The 25,778-nt window shown below is 32.4% G+C and overlaps 2 protein-coding genes across 2 annotated transcripts in view; one reads left to right on the top strand and one right to left on the bottom strand.

The window, feature by feature from the left end:
• Positions 1 to 3,285: 3,285 nt before the first annotated feature.
• Positions 3,286 to 13,927, bottom strand: LOC124360331 (zinc finger protein OZF-like). Its single transcript, XM_046813867.1, has 4 exons — positions 13,733 to 13,927; positions 10,958 to 11,105; positions 8,159 to 8,320; positions 3,286 to 5,824 (listed from the first exon to the last, which is right to left on the bottom strand). The coding sequence occupies exons 2-4, from the start codon at positions 11,030 to 11,032 to the stop codon at positions 4,397 to 4,399; spliced, it is 1,665 nt and encodes a 554-aa protein (XP_046669823.1). The 5' UTR covers positions 11,033 to 11,105; positions 13,733 to 13,927; the 3' UTR covers positions 3,286 to 4,396.
• Positions 13,928 to 16,818: 2,891 nt separating this feature from the next.
• LOC124361227 overlaps positions 16,819 to 25,778 on the top strand; it is a 91,809-nt gene continuing 82,849 nt past the window's right edge. The window contains exon 1 of the mRNA XM_046815270.1: positions 16,819 to 17,010. The gene's annotated coding sequence lies outside the window, so the exon portion shown is untranslated. The remainder of the gene's footprint in view (positions 17,011 to 25,778) is intronic.

The raw sequence follows: 25,778 nt of genomic DNA on the forward strand, positions 1-25,778 counted from the left end.
GTTTAGGATGAACAATTCAGTACAAAGTAATAGAAACTAAAGATGTGTCCAAAGAATTGTAACAGTGACTTTGGAATGGTTGTTTCTTCTTCACAACAATACAAACTCCTTGTTGTGTCAGAATGGTTTAGTAAACGTGATAGGAAGTTCTGTCACTGTTAAGCGGAACAAACTAGACTGGTAAATAATAAAGTTCTGATCTTGTTTACGGTAATGACATTTCAAGTTGCAACCTGTCTCTCTACTGCACGATTTAGGGGGATTGTTAACTTGGGATTGATAAGTGGTTATTAATCCCTAAGAGTTCTTAATCTAAGCAATGGAAATCCTTAAACATAATTGTTTATTTTACTATTATAAGTTTACTTTCTCAATATTTAATTATGTTTTAAGTTTCCGATATTAGATTCTATATAATGATTTAATGAGTTGTGAATTTTCAGTATTACATAAATATTAATTATTGTACTTGTTGTAATTCAAATAAAATATGTTTTTTAACTGAATTACTTCGTTTATTTTTATTGTATTAGTACAATCAGTAATTTTATGCGGGAATTTAGAATTTTTATTGCTATTATAGTATTGTATATGGAGATAGATATCTATTGTGAATGAAGTGGAGCAGAGATGTATTTAGAATTCATTTGTAAATATCATAAAGGCATTTATGTAGTAGAATTTTTTTACATCTCAAATATATTTATCAAAGCATTCCGGAACATAGTATGAGCTACATCATTCCAGAGTCAAGTAATAAATAATGAGTCAAGAACTGTCGTACTGGAGCGCCTAGAACTGGGACTGTCTTGCAGCACTAGTTACAACCCTGGAATGTTCAGTTCAGAACGATACCAGTTCCTGAACAGCCTGGCACACCTCTAGTAGAAACCCTAGAAATTAATCATTAATGTTTGTTGTTTAGAACACTTTTAGAATGTTTTTATAATTTTCACTTTCTGGAAATATGAAGCAACATTTTTAATTGCATAATTTATGATCTATGTGATCTGAAATTGTAGACTAGTGGTTGGCTTTTCATGCCCTCCTGCAATTTCAATCATTACACTCAGAAATCTGACAAATGATCATATTTCTCTGTTGGTTCCTGATTCAATTGAACGTTTTTGAATTATAAAATCAAACAATAAACATAACCCACTTTTATAACAGCACCTGTACTACAGCAGAACCTCAAGAAAAGTAATTAACAAGCACAAAGTAACAACAAAGCAAATAATAGTACTTACTTTGAAAATAAATTAAGTCATTGACAACATTTAAAGTGTTGTCCTTAATTCAAAATACTTTTAAAAATTACTTTTTTTATATTAAATGTACAGTAGTTCCTCTATAGTCCAGCTCTGTGCCAATCCTGTCACCCCAGTAATCCAGCCAGTAAACAAAGGCAGGTGTCATCGTAGCCGTCAATTTGCGATCTCAGCTCATAACAGCAGTGTATTTAACAGCATTGTTTTCTCGTTTTTGAATAGTGTACATAAAATAGAGGAAGTTTGTGAGATATTTTGTTGATAATTTTATTATTTTTTTGGCTTATTGTGTCATTCATAATTTATGGTGGTTAGTATTTGAATATGTGTAAAGTTGATACATTTTGCACTGTATAGTTAGTTAATAATAGTGACACAGTGAGGTTGTACTGTGTTGTGACTTTATCTGTGGTTTAAAATATTATCTGATATTTTAATCAGCATTTTATTACTATTTCTTTTAATAAATTAGTAGTTGAGCCTTATATACAAAGTTTCTAAAAGTTTTCAGTGATTTTGTAACTTGGGTCGGACCAGGTATATAACGCTACCGAAATTGGATATTTTGGAGGCTTTTACCTAAAAAAATTGTGTATAAGGCTGAAGTTACTGGTCTAGACTGAAAAGTTTAGAAGGAAATAATAACATTTATACCATGACCAAACTTTTTTATTTCAAGACTCTTATTTTACCTTTATGGTAAGAATTGAATTTTTGAATAACAATACATTCTATTATGTAATTTAAACGTGTTTATCAATTGAACTCCTACTAAGTTGTTTTGGTCTCAAAGTTTAATTCACATGTAAGATGAGTTTAAATAAATACTGAAAATATAATTATAAAGAAAACCACCTTTGCTAGTGTAAACATCACAACCAAATATCACTTCTAGACTAGAACGGTAAAACAAATTAAAATTATTCTCTAAATTTAAAACATAAGCCTATGTTTGTTTTCTACATAAAAACAAGTTAACTTAACACGCAAATCTGAACTGGCAATATGTTATGAATTTAATAAAACATATCACATAGCTTATGGCACATTTCTCAAAATAAAGTTGGCAAGTTATATTTGTACATGAAGGTTTATTACAACTACAACTTAAATTAATAACTTAACCATATTGCTATTACTATCATGAAAATGTGGCCCCATTTACTGTTGTAGGTTTCTTGAAAATTAGAATGTTGTATAATTATTAACGTGCAGTCATAACAAATCCGACAGATGTGCCCAGGTGTGGCCAGTTTTTGTTTAAAAAATCACTGTATATTCGCTTATAGAGATAAATATATCAGTTGTGATTTGTTTGGTAGTAAATTATACTCTTAGAGGATTTTAAACCAAAAGTATAAGAAATATTACTTTACTACCTAATGATTAGTACCTAATATTACTTTACTACCAATTTTTGTTCATTTTAAAAAATTAACAAAAATTGTAAACATTGTTGAAATATGGTTTTAATGTAAAATACTATTTTAACATCTTAACGGACAAAATACCAAAAATGTGTTGCTTTGATGATTTTTTTTTAAAGTTCTGACTTTGGCACAGGCAGTGTTTTTAGTAGAACACACTGAAGTATTTTTTTTTTTTAATAATTTTCTTATTTAAAGCAATTTTTACCTTAAAACTTTATATTTAGAGAGTGAGCTACCAGTTGCACGTCTGGGCTCTGCTTTTAACATTTTTAACACGGGTGTAATGTTAAATTAGCATTATAAATACAAATTCATGTGAATGTTTCACTGAAGATTTTAGAGTCACAATTTTTTAATATTGCTAAGGATGTAATATAATATTACATCAGAAACCATTCAGGGTCAACAATCATTTACATGTTACACACGTAAACTCTGACTTGTCCTTGTTCAAACTGAATTTTGGTTTAAATCTTAATAATTATATCGTTTTAAGAGATCTGGTTGAGCTCACATTTCAATTATAGAGACTAAATAAACCTTTTAATCTTTTATTTTTAGAAAATAAAACAAAACAAATGAAAAGTATCTTGTTACATAAAAACTTTACTTACATAATTATTGTACAGAATATAAATGATACAAACAATTTATTACCTTGTAAGTGAGGGACCACAATTTTTGACATCTTTGTATTGTACAATTGAGATGCATAATTTTTTAAATATATTAATATCATGACTTTTTCTAAATTTAACTTTACAGAGGTTACTTAAGAACTATTGTTATGGTATATGTTGACTTTGTTGTGCTCTAAACAAATGAAATATATTTTTATGATCTACACTAATGGAAGACCTGGAGCCACGCAGTTCACAGAGAGAAACAAAAAATACAGATGTAGTTACAGCCATGAATTATTTGAGCATATTTTGACAACAATCATTTACATACTAATATTAGTATTAGTAACTGACTTTGGTATATGACTATAACTGTATTTTAAAGCTCATCAAGAATTAATGAAACTCGATTTCATAAAAAATAATTAGAACTTGATACTTGTTTAAAGATACAACAAATAAAAATGGAAACATTGTTACATACAAACTTTAAAATTAAGCAACTTTTAACAAAAAATGCATATAACTGTCTTGCATGAAGTTTAAAACGAAACCTAAGAAAGTTTTTCAGTACTAATTAGTGCTTTGGACTGATAACACAAAACGATATTCTAAAACAAGTACTTTATACTTTTAAGTACTAACTAAGCCCAATTCTAAGAACACACTAAAAATCTATCTACACCTTTTAAACATAACATGAACATAAAATTATGCAAACATAAAAACACAGTTTTAGGATTGTTTGGACTAGTATAATGCAGTAACATTATGGTGTTTATAAAACAAGGAACTGATTATAAATAAACATCTTGTTAGAGCTCTAAATCTCCTATTATACCATTTGGAGCTCTTTCTCAAATCCTAAAAATAATCAGTCTATTAAACAAAATATAATTAACAATACTTAAATTATAAATCTCTATCTTTGGAATTAGAAAGTAATCATTTTAACTCGGTCAATAAAACAGTTTAAGAAAATAACAAATGCTAAAACAACTTATGATGCCATTTGGCCACTAACTAAACTATTCTTGGTAAGACAAGTGGTAACTAGTATATTCAGACTTACTCAATTTCCTACATTATGGTTTAATAAATGCTTTTTCAGATTGCCACTTTGAGAGAATTGCTTGTAGCAAACATGGCAGATGAAGGGTCTCTCTCCTGTGTGTACTCGCTCATGGGTAATTAGATTGCATTTTTGACGGAAACTTTTAGGACAGAGTGTGCATATGAACGGCTTGGTATCTGTGTGTATGGTAGAGTGCGCCTTGAGGCTTGTAGCATGACGGAATAATTTATGACAAATAGGACAGTGCACTGGATTAGGGATTTCACCAGCATGTGCTCGTACATGTGACTTCAGACTTTCTCTTTTGCAAAACGCCTTCCCGCATAATTTACAATCGTACGGGCGTTCTCCTGTATGAGTTCGACAATGTTTCTTTAAAGATGCAACATCACGAAAGAACTTTTTACATATCTCACATGTAAAAGGTTTTTCATCGGAATGTATTTTTAAATGAAGTTTCAAGTTGCTGGGAGTAGTACAAGCTTTGTTACAGATATCACACACAAAATCTAGTATGCCCTTGTGCATATTTACATGCTTTTTAAGATAATTTTGACTAACAAAGGTTTTATGACAAATTTTGCAAGGATATGGTTTAATTTCCAAGTGACTCAATAAATGTGATCGTAAACTACTTTTTACACGAAACGTTTTTTTACACAAATCACATTGGAAAGGTCTCTCTTCCGAATGAACCCGTTTGTGTTTCTTAAATCCACTACCATCCCTAAAGTATCTTTGACATAATTCGCAAAAGTAAGGTTTTTCTCCAGTATGGATTCTCTGATGAATCCGCAGAGTGTTAAGGTCGCACACTGACTTATTACAGATGTTACAGCAAAATGCCTTCACACCTGTGTGAACTACCCGATGACGTTGAAGGGCATATTTTTCAGAAAATCTCTTTTTACAGATATCACAATGAAACGGCCGACATCCAAAGTGAGTTTTCTCATGTTTCCTGAGAGACGTAGTCTGCTTAAACCTAAGACTACACAAACTACATGCAAAAGGCTTGTCACCCGTATGTACTCTTTGGTGTTTCCGGTAACCACTACCATCACTGAAGCGCTTGCCACAGACAGAACAACGGAAAGGTTTCTCTCCTGTGTGTTGGCGTTGGTGGATTCTGAGGTTGTTAATGCAGCTGAAAGTCTTACTACAGACCTCACAGAAGGTGGGTTTATCTGCCGAGTGTACCTCTTGGTGTAACTTGAGAGACACACGACTTGTGAAAACTTTGTCACATCTTGTGCACTCATAGATGTTTTCCTGTGTGTGAGTCCGTTGCATATGTACAGATAAAGTTGTCTGTGAGAAGAAGGCCTTTCGACATACCTTGCAAACGATCTTACCCGAATCAACCGTATCAGTACATGAGGTCTTTGAGGTACAGTAGTAATCTCCATCTTCATGATTTTCAACCTATAAAAATCAACACTTTGTTTTAATACATCATTGTAACTTACTTCTACAATCAAAGAGAGGAAAAGAATAATGACAAATTGAAAGTTAAAATCATTGAAACCATAACTAAATTAAAGGAATGGTTTGAAGCAAATGAACTGAAACTAAAACCCAGAAAAAACTAAAATGGTAAAATTGTTTACTCCTCAATCAAGAAATCATTATTTTAGTGATTTAGAATTATCAGAGATTTTCTATGAGTAAAAACACCAAATTTTTGGGGCTAGAACTAGATTTGCATTTCAATTAGACTAAGTGCATTGAAACTATTAAAAAAAATTAAACTCAACATGCTTTCAAATAGCTTGAGACATACCATAGATTTAAAAACACGTTTAATTATATATTATGCTTATTTTTATTCAACTCTTCAGTACAGGAATGAGTTCTGGGGGTTTTCAACAGACAGATGAAATTTTTAAGAATATTGACATTTTTACCTTGGAAGGCTTCTTGTAAGCCTATCTTTAATGAATCATTTTAACTGTACCAAGCCTAATAATTTTCAAAACCCTACTAATAGTGCAGTCTGATTACGACAACCTTTGTAATGAAAGCCATAAACACAATCATAATACTAGGTATAAAACTAATTTTCAATACCCCAGACATCATCTGAAAGTGCTGGAAAAGACACCATCCTACATGGGGAAAAAACTTTTCAATAGATTAACTTTAAGGTTTTAGGAATTAATGTATTCAGGCGCACTCAGAGATAACATTAAGGAGTTGTTACTTTAAAAAAATATATTATAATGTAAGTAAGTTTTTAAATGAAGTTTTTTTTAATTCTAAGTACTATATTACTGCTTGTTAATTTTTATTTTTATATTTTTAAGTAGGTCTATAAGTTCACGTAATAATTGCTTTCCTATTATAAGTCAATTAATACTCTGTTTTATTGTGTATTTTCTAGCTGTTTTGTGTGTTTAATGTATTGTTGTATGTATTGTGTGTGTTTTGTTGTTTGGATTTACTCATCCAAGACACAAGAGTAGTGTAGGTTATATTTGACAATGTCATCTGTTTTATAGTTGTGCTATATTGTGAAACGTTTGTGACAATAAAGATTTATTTATTTATGAAAACAGTTCAACATACAATATATTGCTATGTTCTTGTAAGAGACATTCAACATTGATCTATATCTTTTTATTAAAACGTATAAAACATATTTGCTTTAAAACCCTTACATACATATTGCTCAAATTTTGCATGTATCCATTTAAAGACATTGGACAATTCAAACTTTTGATAATTACAAGGTTTGTAACGTTTTGTTTATGCTTTGTAACTAATACAACTGAAAAATATGTTATGTTATGTTAAGATTATGCTTTTAATAAATCAAACTGTCCTAAACACTTTTCTAATTTAAACTTTTTTTATTAACTTTATCAATATTTTATGGCCACTTAATGTATTTTAAGTGTTCACTTAGATCTTACTTTATAAGGCTAAATAAAAATGTTTTGCTGGTTTATGTGAAATTTTTAGAAGATGCTTCACAATTGGTGATTTTTGTAAATAAAATTGATCAAATTTTTAAAATGAATATACTAAATGATATTCAATTATAAATGAATTTTAAAATTATTCATTGAATAAATATACTTTAATTTATTTTGACCCACTTTAACTTCTTTACTTTTACTTCTTAACGGTTTGTGATATATTTTGTTTATATAAATGTAACAAAATTGAGTTACTGATATAATATTTTGTTACAATGCATTTATCCTGATTTATTCATAAAAATATTACTAAAGAAGTTGTCCCATATAATTCTAGGTCATTATTATATATAATTGCCGCAGATAGATTCCTACTGATCTGCTGCGTGTACTTGTGTTTGTGAGAGAATGCTACCCACATAATACTACCAGTGTTGTAAGTGAAAAAGCAATTACCTTTAGTACAGCCGTCTTCAATAAATTGTAATAAGTTACAAAACTGGAAAATTTTGTTGGAATATAATTTAATAAAAATACTGAAAATTTGTTGTGTTAACAGTTAGTTATCAAACAAGATTAGTTTAAATGCAAAAATAGCTTTAAAAATAAGAAAGCTACTGAAAAGTTTTTTACTATCCAAAAAAAATCCTAATTAAAAAACCGCCTGTACAAAAAAAAAAAAACTAAAATATCAACAAATCAGTATGATTTTTGGATATTTTTAATAAACTGTTAAGGAATTAATAAGAGAGGGATCCACCAGCCTAATAAGATAAATTAATTCTAAAATATTTTACAAACTTAGCTGTAGTAGTTTTTGGAAATTAGGACTACTTACTTCTGAACATGTGTCATTTCTCTCTTTCTCGATAAAGTCTTCAGAAGTATCATCTCCTAACTGCAAAACATCCTTAGACTGCTCTGTCTTTTCTTCTTTAAACTGATCCAAAATTTGCTCCTCTGTAATATCTACATCACTTCCTCCTGCCAAACTACAAGCCTAAAACATGAATGAAAAACAGTATCTGTAGTAATAATTAAAAGTAATTATATTGTTTGAACTTTTATTTCCTTATTATATTTAACTCCTTCATTTATTAAGTTGTTTGGGTTATTGTATGTATCAATAATCAAAATCAGACGATTTTAGTTATATTACTTAAAATTGTGTAGAAGGAATACCAATTTGTGGAAGAGATTCACTGATTTTCAGAGTGGAAAAGTGCTTTGTCAAATGAGTAAAAAAGACAACAATCATACTAAACTAAAATAATTTTATAAATTAAAAATACACCTGTGCTATTATGTAAAACTTTTTAATTCTTAGAACAAAATATTGAATTACTTTTTTTATTTGTTTTTAGTTTGACATAGTATAAAATGGTGAAAATTCAATTCAATTCATAACATATAGAATATAGTAAATAAAAAAGTAAGTATGAAGCTCCGTTATTTTTATTTATTATAAACAAACAATATCTCTAAGTACAACCAGTACCTCAAAGTTATCTATTGATGTCGTCTGCAGCAATCTAAACTCAAAACAACTTAATATCAAGGTGGTTCACGAACACATATCCGACTACAGCGGTCAGCTTTGCACTCTCAACTTGCCTGTTAAGACTAAAACTCAGCCAATCTCCACTCTCAGACAATTAAGTGATAGCAACCTGTTGCAGTTGAAGACACTACTGGCCAAGGAATCATGGGTCTTTATCCATCAAACCGCTGATGTAAATGAATCTCTTTCAGACCTCATCAAATAATTTACATTGGCACTAGATGCATCTTGTCCTTAAAATACATAATGGTCTAAACACCCAGGACAAAGATCTTTCCAGTATAACCCAGATGTGGATATATTAAATGCCAGCTTTCTTCAAGCCCAGAACAAATTCTTGCTAACTGGAAGAGAGTGCAACAGGTTGGAAGCGAGTCGTAAGAAGAAATCCTACAATCTAAAATTTAAATCCTCTAGAAGAGCCGAATGTGAAAAGGCAATTTCAGAATCTTCCAATAAAGCAAGGCTATCTGGAGCATTGTAAACTCTGAAAGAAGAGCGTGTGATGGACCAAGAGAAATCACCTGGAAACTGAACGTTTCAAACAAAATTGTTGAAATCCCAAAAATGATTGCTGATTGTTTCAATGAGTATTATTCTTCTCCATAGCTGAAGAAACTCTTAAATCTAACTCTTCACAGAAAACTACCCCTTCTTATTCAGCATCTAAAACCAGCTATAGAACAAGAATTGGTCTCATTTCACCCCCAGCAATTTCTGATGAGATCCAAGACATCATAACGAGTTTAAAGCCAACTTCATCAACTGGTGTGAATGATTGTTAGTTTATTTTAAATTATTCTTTGCATGTTTATATTTATTTTCATATAATTCTTTGATGTTAGGCCTATTTAAAAGCATAACAGGATTTCTGAAATTTGCATGTAGCAAAAACAGAACACTATGTTTTGAGGATTGAACTATAATCTCTTCAGGTATAAAAAAGAAACTTAAGAAATTAGGTTAAGCGTACCCAAAAAAAATTAATCAATGTGTTCTAATGAATTAGCCATCATCAAACTTGATAACAGAATTATTGTATATACATAAAACCAAACGTATTCCTACAAGTCTATACTGGTAAGAATAAACCACTTTATAAAACCAAATTTACTGCACAACACAAGTAGTACATAAAAGATGTGATGGAATTTTATGTGGTTGCTAATTTTAGTTAGACTTATATACTACATACAGATTTTGTAATAGCTTACTGTTTTTATACTCTGTCCCCTGAAGGTATTTACATTGTTGAACAGATACAAAATGAGTATACATCCGCTAGCCAATTTGTATGAATGTATGTGTATTAAAAAGTGTATTTTCAGATTTTGGTGTTGATATTTGCAATAAAAAAAATTTTGGCTACTGACACCAATGCACACTGACACATTTGATGGCAGTACATGCTGCCGCAGATCAAATAATACGAGCTTAACATATTTAAAATAATAATCATTACAACGAAAATCACTTAAAACATCATAAAAATAAATTTTATAACCATTATTGTTATATTGCAACAATTAAATAAAAAATAACAATAATTATTAAAATCTCTAACAGAAAGAAACGTTATTTTATTGATAGTCAGCGTTTAAACTAAGCATTGCTGTCAGAAGCCACCACTTTTTTTCTGTTGCAGATATCAATGTCAAAATTTTAAGGTGTAGCCTACATTTGAGTATGTTTCCAACCTGTATAGAAACCTACATAGTACTTGGCCTATGTATACTCATCTGGAGGCTGTTCAAAAATGTGAACATCAAGGGTATGACTCTAATGGAGACAACTTCACCAAATTTAAGAAAAAAGTGTTTTATCTAAGTTAATTTTGTACTATGTATAATTTATTGCATGAATAAAAAGAAAAGAAAATCTTTAAATTAAGTAAAATGGCTGAAAAATAAGTAAAATGAAAAAATTGTAAAGATCTGCAAAACAGGCAAAATAGTACTGGAATTCTTAACAGATCTCTTACAAGTAAGTTAGGCTGGGATTTTTGTACATTTTTTACAGTGGGTCGAAAGGCTTACATATACACTTAATAAGCAATAATGAAATAAGAAATATTACCTCATAATTGAAATCTTCATTGTACTCAGTTTTAACTGTTACTATTTCTTGGTCCACACACTTACTGAGAGCCATGATTGAAAGTTGTTATTTACATATTTGCCACATTTTTAGTGAGCAATACATCATTATTAATATTAGTTTGCACCTAAAAAGAAATTTTGTATTACTTATACACAAAGAAAAACAAATTAAGCTGAAAAAACAAATCAAGAAACATAGTCTGAAATCACTCAAACTTTCAGACGGATTAAGTAAGTAATTAACAGAAATTTCACTAACACTAAAAACATTTTTCTTGTGGAGGAATTTTTCGTTCATTAATACCTGTCTGTATGAACATTTTCAACAGCCAACAGCCAGTCTACATCTAGAGAAGCCTTTACTTTGCTGTAGAGAAGCTGAACAACAAATTACCATTCTTCTAGATGTAAGAAATGTAATTTCTTTCTTCTTTTTGTAAGCAGTATATATAATAACAATATTCCTTATAATGTAATGAATTAATTGGCACTAAGGCCCAACTAATTGGAATGATTTTAATGAACTCAAATAACTTGTTGGTTGGATATTGTAATTACATTTATTTTAATACCCATATTTATTGTTAAACCTGAACTTGTTATAAGTGATTCCACAATTGCAAGCACAACACTACATATGCAGCCTGATAGTTATAAGCGCAGAAGACAAAATATATAATTTATAAAATAGAATATTATAACTGACTTATTCATATAATTTAATAGAACATTTTTGGCTCTTCCAATTTCAAAATAATTTGTTTCAAAATATAAAATGCTCTATAAAAGATAAAAAAAACAAAAGAGCAACTACAATATATCATATATTGTTTCTTATATATACAGTATATAATATATATAATACACTCTTTTAAAACAAATTTTGTTTCGAAAAATGTGAGCACCCTTACTGTAGGAAATTTCTTTCTGAACAAGAAAATTGTGTTTCAAACCTCTGTTTCTCGCTCTACAGGGCCTGAACATGTGGCAAACGACTACTTGTAACTACTAGCTACTTTACTTTTTCTTGCGAAGGCATACAATACTTTTAGTCTTACTCTAATACACCAAAACTTTTCTTGATTACAGTATAATAAACTGTCACCACCACATAATCAAATCATCGATATTCATTAAACTATCGAAACCAAAATGTTGAGCAGAATTAAGGCATTTCATATTACAGTATAGATCAATTGTTTTTACATCTAAAAGTATAATAATTTAATGATCAATAAATATCTAGGTTATTTGTATTTATAAAATGCAACAAACAAAAATGTAATATTTAGTTATCATTTTGAAGGATAAATTTGACTGATAGCTTGTGAAACAAATAAGAAATGTACATTGCCATTGTACTTGGCCATTACTCAAATACCATACAAATGATTTGACTTTGAATGAATTTGTAACAATATTGTTATTCAATACATTACAAAGAGCTGTTAATAATTAATTATAAATAACTATAACTATAACTTGAATACGTTTTGGATTTGATAGTCAACTATTTCTAATTGATAATTTGGTATTGATTTCATTGTGGTGGTTGCCACTTATTATACTGCACCCCTCTTCTTACATTTTTTAGCAAGTGATAAAACTTTCCTATAGAAACTAGTGAGTTTTTTGGGATAGATTTTTTAATAATCGGCCTACACTTGTTATTCGGTTGTTTTTATCCGAAGGAATAATTCAATATTACGATTTAGTTCACTTACCATATGATTTCAACTTATTAGTTATAGTAATTTTAATGTAAGCACTAATAGCAAGAAGTAACTAATCTTTTGAGACTTTGAAAATGGCGATGAATGAGGACAATATATGTGAGATATCTGTCACAAGTGACGAGATTTGATTAAGAGGCTTCAAACATGTAGGTTTGGCTCCTGGTAATCCATGGGGAGAATTCTTTCCTCCATTTCACAAAAGCGGTTACTCATTGATATATAGCTGGGCAAGTTATTAATATTGTTCTTTGATATCTAAGTCTAGGCCATAGTTGGTTTTGTAACCGTAGTGTTAAATTTGAGTTCTTTTAAATTTAATGTACGAGATTCTTGTTGTTTCTGTATTTTATTAAAACTTATATTGTGTACAATTTGTACATATCGAAGTTGGATAATATATTGAATTGTCCAACAACCGAATAACGGGTGTAGGCCACTTATTAAAGTCTCCCTGTTTTTTGTTGTTTACAACTATATTTTTAAACATTGTTATTTATATTAAACAATTGATTTTTACACAATAAAAACAAAAATTATTTTAGAAACTTGGACTTTAGGGATATTTCAGTACTTCAGTAGTGGCCTGACATTTTTAGGAATTAATTTTTTAAACCCTATTTTGTGCTCCTGCACTAAAAGGATCAAGGCTATTTGGTTTTGATTAGTTTTAATAGGAATCTACTATTTATTGGTAACCTTGCCTGGATGTTACAAAATAAATAATTAAGAAAAATTAAACTGGATACATTTTGAAATATTTTTATTCTAATGAATAAGAATAACACTATCTTAAATTGTTAGAAATTCCTTTAAAGAATTTGTTATTACAGCAAAGTGTATAACATAAAGGTAAGTTGTAACTTAACCTACAGTACTAATTGGGTACATTTAGTGTTTTACCAGCTCTAGATCCTTCAATAAACATCAAATAACCTCAGAAAATTATCTTGCCTATACCACGACCTGTAGGGATTGTGTGAAATTCAAGACAATTTGAAATACTAATCCTAACTTACACGATTCCAAAAACCCATTTTTGGCTCCATGGCTTCTAATTATCAATTTTCGATCTTTGTGTGACTAAATAGTTATTTTATATTTTTAAATCATTTGATAATTCTTGACATATTTAGATCTTGAATGATTTTATTTCTATCTAGCAAGAGTGAGTGGTAGTGTCTCAGTGATAGTAATAAACACAAAACAGCTGCCTGCTAGGAAGGAATAGGTACTGTGCGTGTGCTGTATTTTCGACTTTTTTTGTATAAAATTTAGCATAGCAGAAACACGTGAGCCCTTTACACCAGCGACCACAGAATAAATTCCGGTAAGGTGAGCTTGACCTGCAAACGGTCAAAAGAGGTAGACTCGAAACACTAAATAATATGTTATTTGAGCGACGGAATTATAATGAAAAAAAGAGTTGTATTGTGACCATTATTATAATTTAATTGCCGGAAATTGACTTACAGGTCGATGATATCAGCTTAGACATAAGTTTTATAAAGCCCCATTGTAATCTATATTTAGTAAACAGAATGAATAGTTGAATACTTCAATAATGTTGAATACTCAAAATAAATTGTGAAGTTTAACTTTTTCATGTGTGTTGTATAATTGTGTAAAGGTTTTAAATTCTCTCTCTCTCTCTCTCTCTCTCTCTCTCTCTCTCTCTCTCCTCTCTCTCTCTCTCTCTCTCCTCTCTCTCTCTCTCTCTCTCTCTCTCTCTCTCTCTCTCTCTCTCTCTCTCTCTCTCTCTCTCTCTCTCTCTCTCTCTTCTCTCTCTCTCTCTCTCTCTCTCTCTCTCTCTCTCTCTCTCTCTCTCTCTCTCTCTCTCTCTCTCTCTCTCTCTCTCTCTCTCTCTGCGTTAACCACAATATACTGCTCGACAAACTTGAGTCCCACGGCATTCGAGGCGTGCCTTTTAAATTGCTTAGCCCATTTCTAAGCCACAGATCCCAAGTTGTCCAGATATCAAATAAATCATCCAAACCAATAGATCTTAGATATGGAGCCCCCCAGGGGTCTATCCTCAGTCCTGTGCTTTTCCTGCTTTATGTCAACGACATAGAATCATCGCTTCTGCATGGAAGAACAGTGCAGTTTGCAGATGATACGACTCTTTTTTCAATGCAAGATCAAGCGAAGTTTTGGAACAACAGGCTTTTGTTGATATCAACAACTGTGTCCAATACTTCAACAGCCTCAACCTCACAATAAACTCTTCAAAAACCAACGTTTTAAATTGTTCTTTCCGCACTGCGGGCAACCAGTGCGGACCTGCCATTTTGATGGCTGACTCCACACTGGACGAAGTCTACACTTCAAAATTCCTTGGAATGTTCCTTGATCGAGGACTGACATGGAATGTGCACATTGATCATGTTTGCACCAAAATCTGCTCAGGCATCTTTGTTCTGAGGTCTTTAGCAAAATACTGCCCGAGTCAGGTACTGATTACGGCGTATTATGGCTTGATATACCCCCACCTGGCCTATGGAGTGATCCTTTGGGGAGATTGCGCTAACATTCAATTCCAAAGAGTTATTAGACTCCAAAAAAACGAAATTTTAGGATATTATTATTAATTGACGTTTGCCATACGATGTATTATTGTCTTAGCAATAAAACAGATTTTATTTGATTTGATTTGAATAAAAAGAGAGGGAAACAGAGTTTAAAAGCTCGTAAGAGAGAAATTAGTATCCCGATGATTCTCATCCCACAGGGGAGGTGAGGTGAGGGGAGACGTGCTGTTAGGCTAGACACAAGCAAGAGTGTCGAGAAGAGGATTAAGTGGCCGAAGCCCGAAGAGAAGAAAGAAGAGGAGAAGGCAAGAGGCCTGGCAAATAAGTCACAGACTTGTGTCAGGGGTGGAAGTGGGAACAAGGGGCTTCGGTCCCAGCACGTCTCTCTCTCTCTCTCTCTCTCTCTCTCTCTCTCTCTCAATGCGAACCTCAAGAGATTTAACCTGGTGGAGGAGGAGAGGTGTGAATGCGGAGAGCTGGAGACTGCAAACCACGTGCTCATGGAATGTTAACTGTTTGAGGAGGAAAGAAGAGACGTCAGGCAGGTGATGACATCGAAGCATCAACAATGGAGAAAAGCCAACTTTGACTTCGATGAAGAGACTATTAAAGAGCTCCGAACTACAACAAGAAGGATTGGAATAAAAAAAGAGGGAAACAGAGTTTAAAAGCTCGGAAGAGAGAAATTAGTATCCCGATGATTCTCATCGCACAGGGGCGGTGAGATGAGGGGAGACGTGCTGTTAGGCTAGACACAAGCAAGAGTGTCGAGAAGAGGATTAAGTGGCCGAAGCCCGAAGAGAAGAAAGAAGAGGAGAAGGCAAGAGGTCTGGCAAATAAGTCACAGACTTGTGTCAGGGGTGGAGGTGGGAACGAGGGGCTTCGGCCCCAGCACATCTCTCTCTCTCTCTCTCTCTCTCTCTATCTCTCTCTCTCTCTCTCTCTCTCTCTCTCTCCCTTCTCTCTCTCCTTTCTCCTTCCCCACTCATCCCTCTCAATCCCCCTCACCACTTCTCATTCACACTCACCCCTTCTCTCTCCTCCTACCCTTCCACTATACCCCTCATCCCTTCTACTCCCCCTCACCCTCACCCTCACTGCGTGAGCCTACTACAGTTTGTGTTCTAGACAGAGATTTTTCACTACTTGTGCCGTACAGTTCATCTCAGTTAAAGACAATTTTTTTTTAAATTTCAGTTAAATAAATTATTTTACAAATTTTGTCATTAAACTCCCTTAGTTTATTTTTTTTTTTTGGATTCAGTTTGCAATACACTATAATTCTCCATTTTGATATGCGATACAGTATTACAAGATAAACAATTTCAGAATTATGATAAATCACTGTACATTATGACAGTCTTCATTTAACTGTCCTCGCTGTTACAATTTTCCTGCTCTCCTTGCTCTGCCTGTCTGTGCTGCTCTGCCAACACCCCAGCATACGCCCTAAGTAATGAGATGTAATTTTTAACGTAAAGCATATTGAATACTAGACTAAGCATTTTGCTCGCGAGGGCATTTTATCAACGACTTGTGGTAACCCTGTCATCGTCATCTCAAACTCTGAGCTTCTTTTTTTTCATTTACGTGAAATTTGGATGTCGGTGTCGGCTTAGTGTTCTGTTTCACAGCTCTGTGTCCATCGTAACTATGTTTAATATTTTAGTTTATTCTCCTCCAGTGATTAGTGAATAATGTTGAATACGAGTTTACTTTCTGAAGTAGTGTGGATTAATAAATAATAATTCTGGTTTATGATTGTGGTAAGTTTAGCTAATAGTTTTAAGTCGATGATAATACCGTGTACTTTATAAGTATTAAAAACGCAGTATTAATAAATTAAAAATGACTAAAACTGTGTTTAAACTATTTGAAGAAAACTAGTTCAAACATTTCATGGCAAATAACCTTTTCCAACATCAGAAGACATTATTTTTTTAGAGTTCTCGAAAACAGTTACATGTTACTTATTGGCACTCAAGGTCACTTAGTAGGCTAAGCTGACATATCGCTCCTTCATATCACTGTGGACGGTGATTATTCAATTTCGTGGACTACATAGTTATTTTGTAAATAATAAAATAATGTGTAATATAAAAATCATTCTGTGATATTTTTAAATTTTATCATTATAATACAAAATTAACTAAAAGTTATTCTAGTTGCAAGGAAATTTATATATTTTTTTGTAACTGTCTAAATGTAGTAGGCTACAATATTCTTATATTTGTTAATGGGCCACGCTATATTCCTTTATTCTTATTTAAAACATAAATAAAAAAGTTATTGTATGTTACTGTAGACTATTTCTTTTTCAATATACATATTAAATCTTATAGAAATCTCCAAGTTAGTCCAACCGAATGTAAAATGTAAAGTAAGTAGGATGACTTGTGATGTTAATTTAAATTGTCCTAGTTAATTGTACAAATTGTACGAGTTAAGATTTTTGTATGAAACCTAGCCTAACTTAATATTCAATGGTTTTTCAATATAATGGTTTTTAACCCTTTCAAGAGTGTGAAAACTTCATAATTGGTATGGCCATGATCGAGTAGCCATTTTAGGAGTAGCCTAAAGAAGTATGGATGTTATATGACAATTTCCAATAAACAGATTTGCCCACACCAAACCACTTGACTTCTATAGGTTTGTATAAATTCTACATTGCTCTGTCATGCATGTGTGATCAGACTATCCAGAATTTCATTCTGTTACATGATGGGTACATTTCTTTCAGGGGTTTCCCATTATATAGACTTGATACAATATTGTGCAGAATATACATTTAACAAATAAAACAGGTTCAAACTTAACAACGATAAATTAAATATTTTTGCAACAAGGTAATCAGTAACAACCAGAAGAGAAGCTTAAATGCATATAGTAATTAACAACAATAAAAAATTAAAATAACAGACATGTAGGGGTGGAGCTGCTATAATTTAGTAAAAACTACTTAATGTAAAATAGGATAACATTTAATCAATAAACTAATTAATGAACAGTAAAAATATTCTAAGAACAAAAAATAATAACAAAAGCAGGAAAAAATAAATATAAATGTAACAACAACAATAAACAACAGGTAAAAAGACAGTGATGAATACATATCTCACTCTATCAAAAGAGAGAAAAATTTAGCAACTAAAGAACAGAGGAAAGAGAAAAAGAAAAATAAGACCTCAGATGGCATCTGAGACACTCTGTAGGCTCTCATCGACTGGTCGAAGATGTCAGCATTGCTTCCCAGCTTGTTGGCGTCGTTGAGAAGACATAGGAATACGTGTTGATCATAAGTAATGGGCTAGAATCAAGAGACTCTTAGATCTAGTTCCTCTTGGCACTTTAAAGTCAGTGGAGTCTAGAATCTGTGGGTAATCGATGTCAATTTAGCAAATCGTAGAGGAACAATTGATCAAGAATTAATCTTCGCTGATCAAGAGTCTTAGGTCCAAAGAAGAGTTGAAGTTCATTAACTAGTACTTCAGAATAATGAACGCTCAAGCATGTCCCAACCAGTTGTACCAACCTTAACTGAATTCTATCCAAAGCATCAGTGTGTATCATCATGTATTAGCAAGCAACAAGGTATGGCATATCTGGTTGAACGCCTTAGAGTAATAAAGATATATGCAGTCAACTTGCACATCATACTGGAAGCAGAGAGTATGTAATCCTCCATAACAATTAGATTTTTCACTGTTGATTTTCCACTATGGAATCCATGTTGTTTAGGTTTAATAACATTTTTAACGCAGACGTCAATTTGTCCAGAACAATTGACACAAAGACTTGACCATGGTGGGATGTATAGCAATTGGCCTGTAGTTTGAAACATCACCCTGGTTTCTAGATTTGAAAATTGGTACCAAGTAACTGTTTGAGATTGGTAGGAAAAATGTCATTAGGTAAAATGTCATAAAAGAAAATTGCCAAGTGAAGGGCCAATGCATGAGTACATTGCTTGAGGACACTTGAAGGTATATTGTCTAGTCCAGCTTCCATATTAGGTTCAAATTGTAGTAGTTTTTCAACCTGTATAGGAGTGACCAAGTAACTTGGAATGCTTATACTGGAATTCAAACACAAGACAAATTTAGTCCTGATTGAGTTTCATTCAAGTAGAGTAAACCTGCAATAACAGAAGTGTAGAAAAACCGAAACTACTAGGTAAGATATTTAAAAATGCAACCATAGCACATTTGATTGAGACTTTCGTCAAAACCAGTTGTAACAAAAACTATCCTTCATGTTACTTAGTGAAATGGGTCACAGTTCTAAGACAAAATTTATCACTTTCTAGACTTTTTAATTGATCTGTGTATAATATGTACAATGGATTTTTATTCATGCAAGAGAAAACAACCTCTATACAAGTAAATTATCTTTGATTGAGCTGGTATTGTTTACTAGTCTATATGTTGTATCTTTTATCTTTTGAAAAAAAAATCACTGAACAATTTTTTTGAAGTAGTGTCTGTATCTCTCTGTACTCCTGTAGTTTGTGTGATTGCTGCAACAAGCATGTATGGCATCTCCCGTCATTCTTTGCAAAGTTTGGTTATGGAACCTTCATTTGGCGCCCAACCTTGGGCACCATTTTACAATAGAAAACAATAATGTGTCTGCAAGCCAAACTTAAAGTAGTATGTTTTATTCATTATGATATTATATTAAATGTCATATTTAGATAATGATAAGCATGCAAGGAAAACTTTTTGCAAAACTGTTAGACTTAGAAATTTAAGTATTTTTTTGTTATAGGCCTAGTTACAGTTTATCTGTTACAATGTCCATAATGCATTTAATCTACTTGAATGTATCTTGATGCATAACTAAGTTTTATTGGAAACAGTACCTATCCAATTAATTGTCTTAAATTTTATCTACTTAAGTATTATGCTAGTCAAAGTCTAGTATTTCCATTGAACTATATACTATACTATAGCAAATTATTCAACATATTTGCACTGCATATGATTATGATCAATGTAGCATCCAATCAATGTGTTACAAAGTAATAAAGTGGTTTATTATTTTATCAATCTGATTCATAACCTGCAGTAAAGTTTAATTTCTGTAATTGATAGGTCAGGTGCATGATTCCTGGTGAGGTCAGTAAAAATATGCTTTGTACATTCGGATGTTTCTTTAAAAGACGACTTTAATGGAAGGATAAAAGGATAGTTCAAGACATGTCAGCTTTAGGAAAGAAAGAACATTTTTAATGTGGTTAAATGCTAGAAACCACAATATGTAAAATTGGTCTTTTTAAACTTTGCATTTATCAGGAACCACCTTTTTGTCTAATTTTGCTCTAATTTTGTCACAAATTCATCCACAAATAAAAGAATTATTCATTTATACTTTAGGTGTTACAAGAACCAAACATTTAGGAATTGGTATTTAATGTTTTCTTTTCTTGTAAGGCCGTAAAAAAGATTACATACCATATGTAATTAACTAGTCAAGATTCTTAACAAGCTACACAACATAAAGATTGAACCCATAACCTGAATGAAACAACACTAAATTATATTAAAATCAGGAAGGATTCTGCAAGACAAAATGCATACATACCGTACTGAAAACAGGGGCCCCACCCAAACGGGAATAAGCCGTGAATTTCGTTCACCGTGAACAAAACTTGAAAACGTCGCGATTGTAATGTACAAACCGTGAAAATCTCTATAACTTTCGATTAAACGAATTAACATGCGTCACTCCGTGATTCTTTCGTAAGGCCTGGTACATACGTGAGCGAGAATCACGCAAGTATAATCGCGACGACTCCCGGTGATCGGTCTTGGCGATATTTACTAGTGTACTAGATTAAATGGAGCGGTTTACTTGAGCGAGCGCGAGCTGGCTGCGTTGTAGGAGCGACGATCGTAAACAACCCACTTTTACTAGATCGCAGCGTACAGCGGCGTTTCGCAGTCCCGGGACGGTTATTTCGTCACTCAAGTGTAAGATCAGTGTGTGATGGACATAAAAAGGAAGTGAAGATGGGTAAAATGGAATACCAGAATATGGCAGTTTAACAACTCAAAGTTGCTGATTTGGATAGGTAAAATTGCAAATTCTCTTATAAATAAAATTACATATAACCCTTTTAGTTCTTTATCCAATGTATAGAACTTTCTCTAAAATTAGAGTTTGGAGACTAATTGGAATCTGCATATTAACAATTTTCCAAAGGGAAGAAAACTGTTCTAAACATTAACTAAATCTGAACAATGAATAGGATAATATGTAGGAATTATATATGTTATACCTTTGATAATAAATACAGGAATGCCATCAATCCCACAGGCTGAGCGTCTTTTAGGTTAATCATAACAATAATAAGGTTCTCCTTAGCGGACTGGGGAGCATAAATTGTTAAGTAAGGAATGTTTCAGATCTATTAAGATGTATATTTATCCCAATTCTTTAATCCTTTCACAGCTGCTCTTCATCCAATGATTTATATACAGAAGAGAAGTACTCTCCAAATATGCAACAAAGCACAGTTGCATCAGTCACAGCACTGTTATCAATGGACAGTATGAACTGAGGAAGACTGTAAAACTTGTACAGCATATTTTCATCGAATTCAAGTTGGTTGAATTAGTCCTCAAGTAGTTTTCAACATTTCTAGTATGTTGCCTTTTGCATCGACCAGTTCTACTTTTATTACCATCCCTTAATTCCTTGACTTCCCTCCAATAGACCATCAATCAAGTACAGCACATTAAACGACTTGGCAATAAATCCTTGGAAAAATGCAAATGCATATTAGAAGGAAAAATAAAATACCAATAAACATTCCAGACACATCAGTTGTCAATAAAACACAGTTTCTGGACATAACTAATATACTGTCATGGAGCGATCACATGAACATAAATTCTAACAAAATGTGCAGGTATATATGTGAAGCTAAAACCAGTGGGTACTCAAGCATCTGCAAAAACTGCTTACTATGCTCTGGCATAATGCTACATTAGATATGGTGTAATCATCTGGGGCAGCTCTACTGAAAATCTGAAAGGGGTGCTTACACTACAAAAAAGTAATAGATTCCTTGCCAATCTAGAGCCTCGATAAAGCTGCAGAGAAGCGTATAAAAATCTGAGTACATTAACTGTCCCAGCATTTTATGTATACAAAGCAGTTCTAGATGTCAACAGACTCAATTTTGACACTTACAACAATGTTGATGATACAACATTCGACATGCCTCCGGATATGTTCTACCTCACCACCAAACTGCCCTAAAAAAAATCATCCTATGTGACCAGGAAAAAATGTTGAGGTGGTCAAGATGACTTATATTTTCCCATAGTGGACAGAAAGTAAAGCAAGTGCAGTCAACCGCTCATTCCCTGTTTTATTCCTTAAAAATTTCTTGACCCATTTCAATGTTGAGAACGATCTTTCAGCAGGACATGTCAGTAATATTTTATTAATTAGATAATAATTTTCTAAATCAACTACCAGAAAACCTTTAAATACTAATAGGAAATGCACTGAAGAAATTGCCTTAAGACTTCTTCATCAAGACACCATTCTACAGTCTGGAAGTTCTGTACACAGTAAACACCCAAGTGTCTTTTTTTGTTGTATTATATGCATGGCTATATTACTTTACTTAATGTTCATGGAATAAAGCCATTTTGACTGACCAATCTTCCCAGGCCTATAATTCAGTCATCTGTTCTTGGTGAATGTTTAAATTTTCTAGGAGTGGAATGCTTCTACTTAAGCAAATTGACCAAGTTTACTGATAACCGCTGAAACATTATCTCCTTTTCATTAATATTGTACCTTTTTACTCGACATAATAATTATTCAGTAAAAAGCCTCAGCTGTAGAGAAAACATATCAGCCAAGTAATAACATAAAAGAAGCAATATAAACCTAAATAATCCTTTTATGAAAAATGCTAGTATTCAAAGTCATGAGAATTCTATAGCCATCTTACACCATGGATGCACATCTGAAGAGGATGACTGCCATTTTCTCTGATTAGTGCAGAAATAAACTTGATGTATTTCATAAAGACATTTTGACTTCGATAGAGCTGATGTATATTTAAATAATCCATGGTAAAAAAAACCTTTTGTAGCCCTGGAACAAAGACTACACTCCAGGGCAGTCATCTCAGTATTATTGAAAACTTTAATTTAAAATCATGTCTCCTCAAACAAAATGATCTTTAGTGAGAGTAAGCAAGACCCTGTCACCAGTGCACTTTCTGTTGTATTTCCTGATAAGAAGTAGTACATGATCAGAGAACAGTCATGTAAAGGAACAGTGCGACTATGATTCAGCTAGTACCTGTTGAAGATGAAAACATTAATCAAATTTGATCTGGAAACTATGAATACTCTGTTACCAAATAATGAAAACATCACTGCTTACACACATTTGTAACCTTCTCTGGTAATTTCAAAGAGCCTTTTCTATAACTTATGGAGCATAATTCTGAACGGATGAAAATAATGCCTGCCAAATCTCTGTACATGTAATCTTCTGGAAGTCACATTAAACTACTTATTTTGGCTGAACTGGAGTGGATTAAGTATCTTATGACACATTGAGTCCTTAGATACTGCCACTTACAACCTCGATGATGAAGATTGAATGTATTTGGAACAGAATTTTTTTCACTGATATGTTGTCATATTTATTCCACTATTTATTACCATAGCCTCTTCAGTTGGTTCTCTGTAGACTGCTGTTTTACCTGGAGGTTCTGGTGCATCTTTCTAACCACAGTAAACTATGAAGGAGGTTCAAAATCTGATTCTTTGTCCAAAAATTCAACTAGCACATCATGAGCATTTGAAGTTCCGTTATACTATTTACACTACCTTTGCTGAAGAAACTTCACAAGTGTTTTCCAACAGTGTCTTTCGTGTTTCAGAGAAAACATCAGAGTTTTAAAACTTGAAAAACCAAAAGAAGGCTGAGAATCAATTAGTAACAGGCAGAGTTTTAATTAATAACGATAAAACTGACAAAACTAGAGATTTAATCAGCTGTAGTTTTGCAACATCATGTATCAAAGTATGATAATGGTACAGCCCCTTTAATATTCCCAGAGTTTGCTGCCAGATATAGTTCACATGGTCAGTAAACAAAGATTATTGCTGAGCATTTAACAAAGTCTCTCCCTCTAGATACTGTTATATGGAATCCGATCTCTGTCTGTACACATGATAGTTATCGAACAAATTGACTGAGAAGGTTGAAATTTAGTATGAAACTCTAATTCTACATCACAACTGAAAACGGTAAACATCAGTCCATTGAGAGTATTGATTTTAAGTCAAAACGTAGCTCTAGTTTCATTATCTCATGGTTAATCATGTTGGCAATGAGAAAAGCTCAGAATGGACAAATTATTAAACAGGTTGTTTTTTGAAGATTTCTCATATATTTTCCGGTAACCTATAACAAGTATGATAAAGTTACTTTATCAAATGTTTTGGGTTCAAACAAAGCTTGAACATATTGCTTAACCTACAATATAATTTTCATAACAAGCTAAATGGTAAAGACTCTTTTACAGTGTCAAATGATACAGCCAAATTTTGTGACCTGCTGTCTTTCATGCAGATATGATTTTATCCATGAAACCACACCCTCACCAAAGTCATAATAGTTCATCTTGGCCAGAAGCATCTCATGACTGATTAAGTGAAAGCAAGAACGCAGGCAGGAAAAGATTTTGGGGGGTCCAGACAACTGATATTTTCCCATGGTGAACAGAGAGTAAGACCCCATTTTGTTCCTTAAAAGGTTCTTGACCCGTGTCTTTGTTGAGAACGATCTTTCAGCAGCATTACATGTCAAGTAATACTGAATTAGTTAAATAATAATAATAATAGTTTACTAAAAAATTAATTGGAAATTTGGAGGGGGGTCTGGACTCCTTGGATCCCCTCACTGGTTACGTCCTTGAATCAAAGGCTTGGGAATAATCTATCATTACAAGAGAGCTACATTTGCCTTTATCTTTAGCTTCGTATAAATTACTAACCAAGTTTGTGAGGGCAGTACATATGCTGTATTTTGTTCTAAATCCAGGCTGTAATTTAGGTAAATATCTTGATTTTTGACGTGAGTAATAATCTGTTTTATTGTTATCTTTTCCACAATTTTTGACATAGCCAGCAGTATGTGATGGGTCTTACTTCCTGCTCGATTTTGGAGATTGTAACTTTAGGCAGTAGCCAAACAATACTTTTCTTCCATTCTTTAGTGAAGACGCCAGTTTCTAAACATTTATTTACTAAATTAATAATAGCCCCTAATGCGTATGTACTCACTGCTTTCATCATTTGTATCGAAATGTCATTGATCCTCACAGCTCTACTCTTTACTTGATTCATAGCAGACTTAACCTCATCTTCACTCACAGTTACGAATTAAAAATCTTCTATCATATTCATTTGACCAGAAGAACCCAACAGTATCTGGATAATTATTAGAACCCATTTCAACAAAGTACTTATTTACATAATATATGTTAAAC

Source organism: Homalodisca vitripennis, chromosome 4, assembly GCF_021130785.1.
Source record: "Homalodisca vitripennis isolate AUS2020 chromosome 4, UT_GWSS_2.1, whole genome shotgun sequence".
Lineage (NCBI taxonomy): Eukaryota > Metazoa > Arthropoda > Insecta > Hemiptera > Cicadellidae > Homalodisca > Homalodisca vitripennis.

Excerpts from the sequence above, each read along its gene's own strand:
- LOC124360331 (XM_046813867.1), bottom strand. The coding sequence starts at position 11,032 with ATGGCTCTCAGTAAGTGTGTGGACCAAGAAATAGTAACAGTTAAAACT. Across the intron at positions 8,321-10,957 it reads ATGAAGATTTCAATTATGAG|GCTTGTAGTTTGGCAGGAGG; the intron begins GTAATATTTCTT and ends TTCATGTTTTAG. Across the intron at positions 5,825-8,158 it reads GAAATGACACATGTTCAGAA|GTTGAAAATCATGAAGATGG; the intron begins GTAAGTAGTCCT and ends TGATTTTTATAG.